The sequence below is a fragment of the Bombus pyrosoma genome, linkage group LG7 (genome assembly GCF_014825855.1).
Source record: "Bombus pyrosoma isolate SC7728 linkage group LG7, ASM1482585v1, whole genome shotgun sequence".
Lineage (NCBI taxonomy): Eukaryota > Metazoa > Arthropoda > Insecta > Hymenoptera > Apidae > Bombus > Bombus pyrosoma.
In genome coordinates, this window is record NC_057776.1 from 5,303,105 (window position 1) to 5,304,739 (window position 1,635).

General features: G+C 22.3%; 2 protein-coding genes across 2 annotated transcripts in view; one reads left to right on the forward strand and one right to left on the reverse strand.

The window, feature by feature from the left end:
* LOC122569073 (3-hydroxyacyl-CoA dehydrogenase type-2-like) overlaps positions 1-687 on the reverse strand; it is a 3,484-nt gene extending 2,797 nt beyond the window's left edge. Inside the window, exon 1 of the mRNA XM_043729551.1 lies at positions 414-687. Within this exon, the coding sequence (XP_043585486.1) occupies positions 414-419 (6 nt within the window). The 5' untranslated portion in view covers positions 420-687. The remainder of the gene's footprint in view (positions 1-413) is intronic.
* Positions 1-1,635, forward strand: part of LOC122569072 — a 5,389-nt gene extending 3,754 nt beyond the window's left edge. The window contains exon 2 of the transcript XR_006317320.1: positions 1,582-1,635. The gene's annotated coding sequence lies outside the window, so the exon portion shown is untranslated. The remainder of the gene's footprint in view (positions 1-1,581) is intronic.

A 1,635-nucleotide genomic window follows, 5' to 3' on the forward strand; every position in this document is an offset into this window, starting at 1 on the left:
TTAATTAATGAATATAAGATATTCATTCAAACAAAAACTAATCACTTTTAAACTAATTATCTTTATTGCATTTTAGGAAATACACGGAATGTTTATTGTAACACATTTTTTAATTATCTAATTTTTCTATCTTTTCAAGATAATGCCTATTATCCCGAAAAGAATAAATTTTATGAAAAAATATAACAAGCTTTTTGAAGTTAAACAAAGTCCAGTTTTTATTAATCATAAACAATGACATTAACATTAGTACAAAATAACAAGTATGCAAAACAATTCAACATCGTACGTAATACAAGCGTTAATACCATAAGAAATGAAAGGATTCCGCATGATTTCTTATGTGACACGAATTTATATTCGTAATAATAATTAATATTAATGTATATAGCGATAATACCATTAATACTTACGTTCATTATTTAGAAAATGTTAGAAGTATAAACAAATGTATCACAGAACGATACACGCAACACTTCAATTGTAAATATTAGTTACGTATCAATTAATATCCGCTAGTAACAACTGATACCAGCTAAATCAACTAATACGCTTCACTTGGATCTTAGACTTGCAGTTATGAAATAAAAGTGAAAGCAAACAGAATACAAGGAATGAGATGAGATTAAAACTAGAAGACAGAGGGAGCCAACCAAGTTTGGTTTTGTTATCGGCATGAACTTTCGAATAATCATATCAGTATCCCATTCTGTAACTTTTTTATAAGCGACTTAGATAACAATATATAGATCCTATAAAAACAGAATAAACAATAGAAACCAGTTATTATTTAAAAATATTTCATTGCTATATAAAATATTCATTATAACTACAAAATTTGTACTTAAAGGCATCTAATCAAAAATTAAGAAATTTTATGCATTCAATATAATCTCTGATGTAATATTATGTTATTTTGAACTACAAATCAACTTTTAATTATGTACCAAACAAATGTGAATTATCTATTAAATTAACGTTAAATAAAAGATGCTTTTCTCAGTATTTTATAATTTATTCTTTTATCTATGTATTTACATACAATTCATTATTAAGAATGACTATAGTAACTAAATAGGAAATAAAAGATATAAGTGAATATTTAACAAAATATTTTGTATCATTCATGCCAAAAGTTGATATATATTGTATAAATATACATATATTTACCATTTGTACGATTAGTAACATTTTATTTTAAGGAAACATGTATATAAGTACATTTAAATTTAATTTAAATCCTTTATAAAAATTTGTAGAAGAAACATGATAACAAAGAAAATTATTTAAACTTAATATATAATGCTTCAACAATTAAAAATTATTTAATTTTTTATTTTTTAAAAAGGATTATTTATTTAATAGTACAATATAAAAACACATTTGATAAAAAGAAATTAATGAACAATATCATATTAGTGAAAACTATTAAGAGCAGCTAACGTAATATAAAGCTATTAATTCAAAACAACATAAAAATATCTGAATTTTAAATAAAAATTTACAATAAATCTTATTCTGTAATAAACATAAATTCAATTATATCTAACTAATGACAACCATTAACATTTATGATTACAGTGAATGAATAATTTGATGTTACTTGCATTATTGGTTATGTTTTTTTAAACGCAC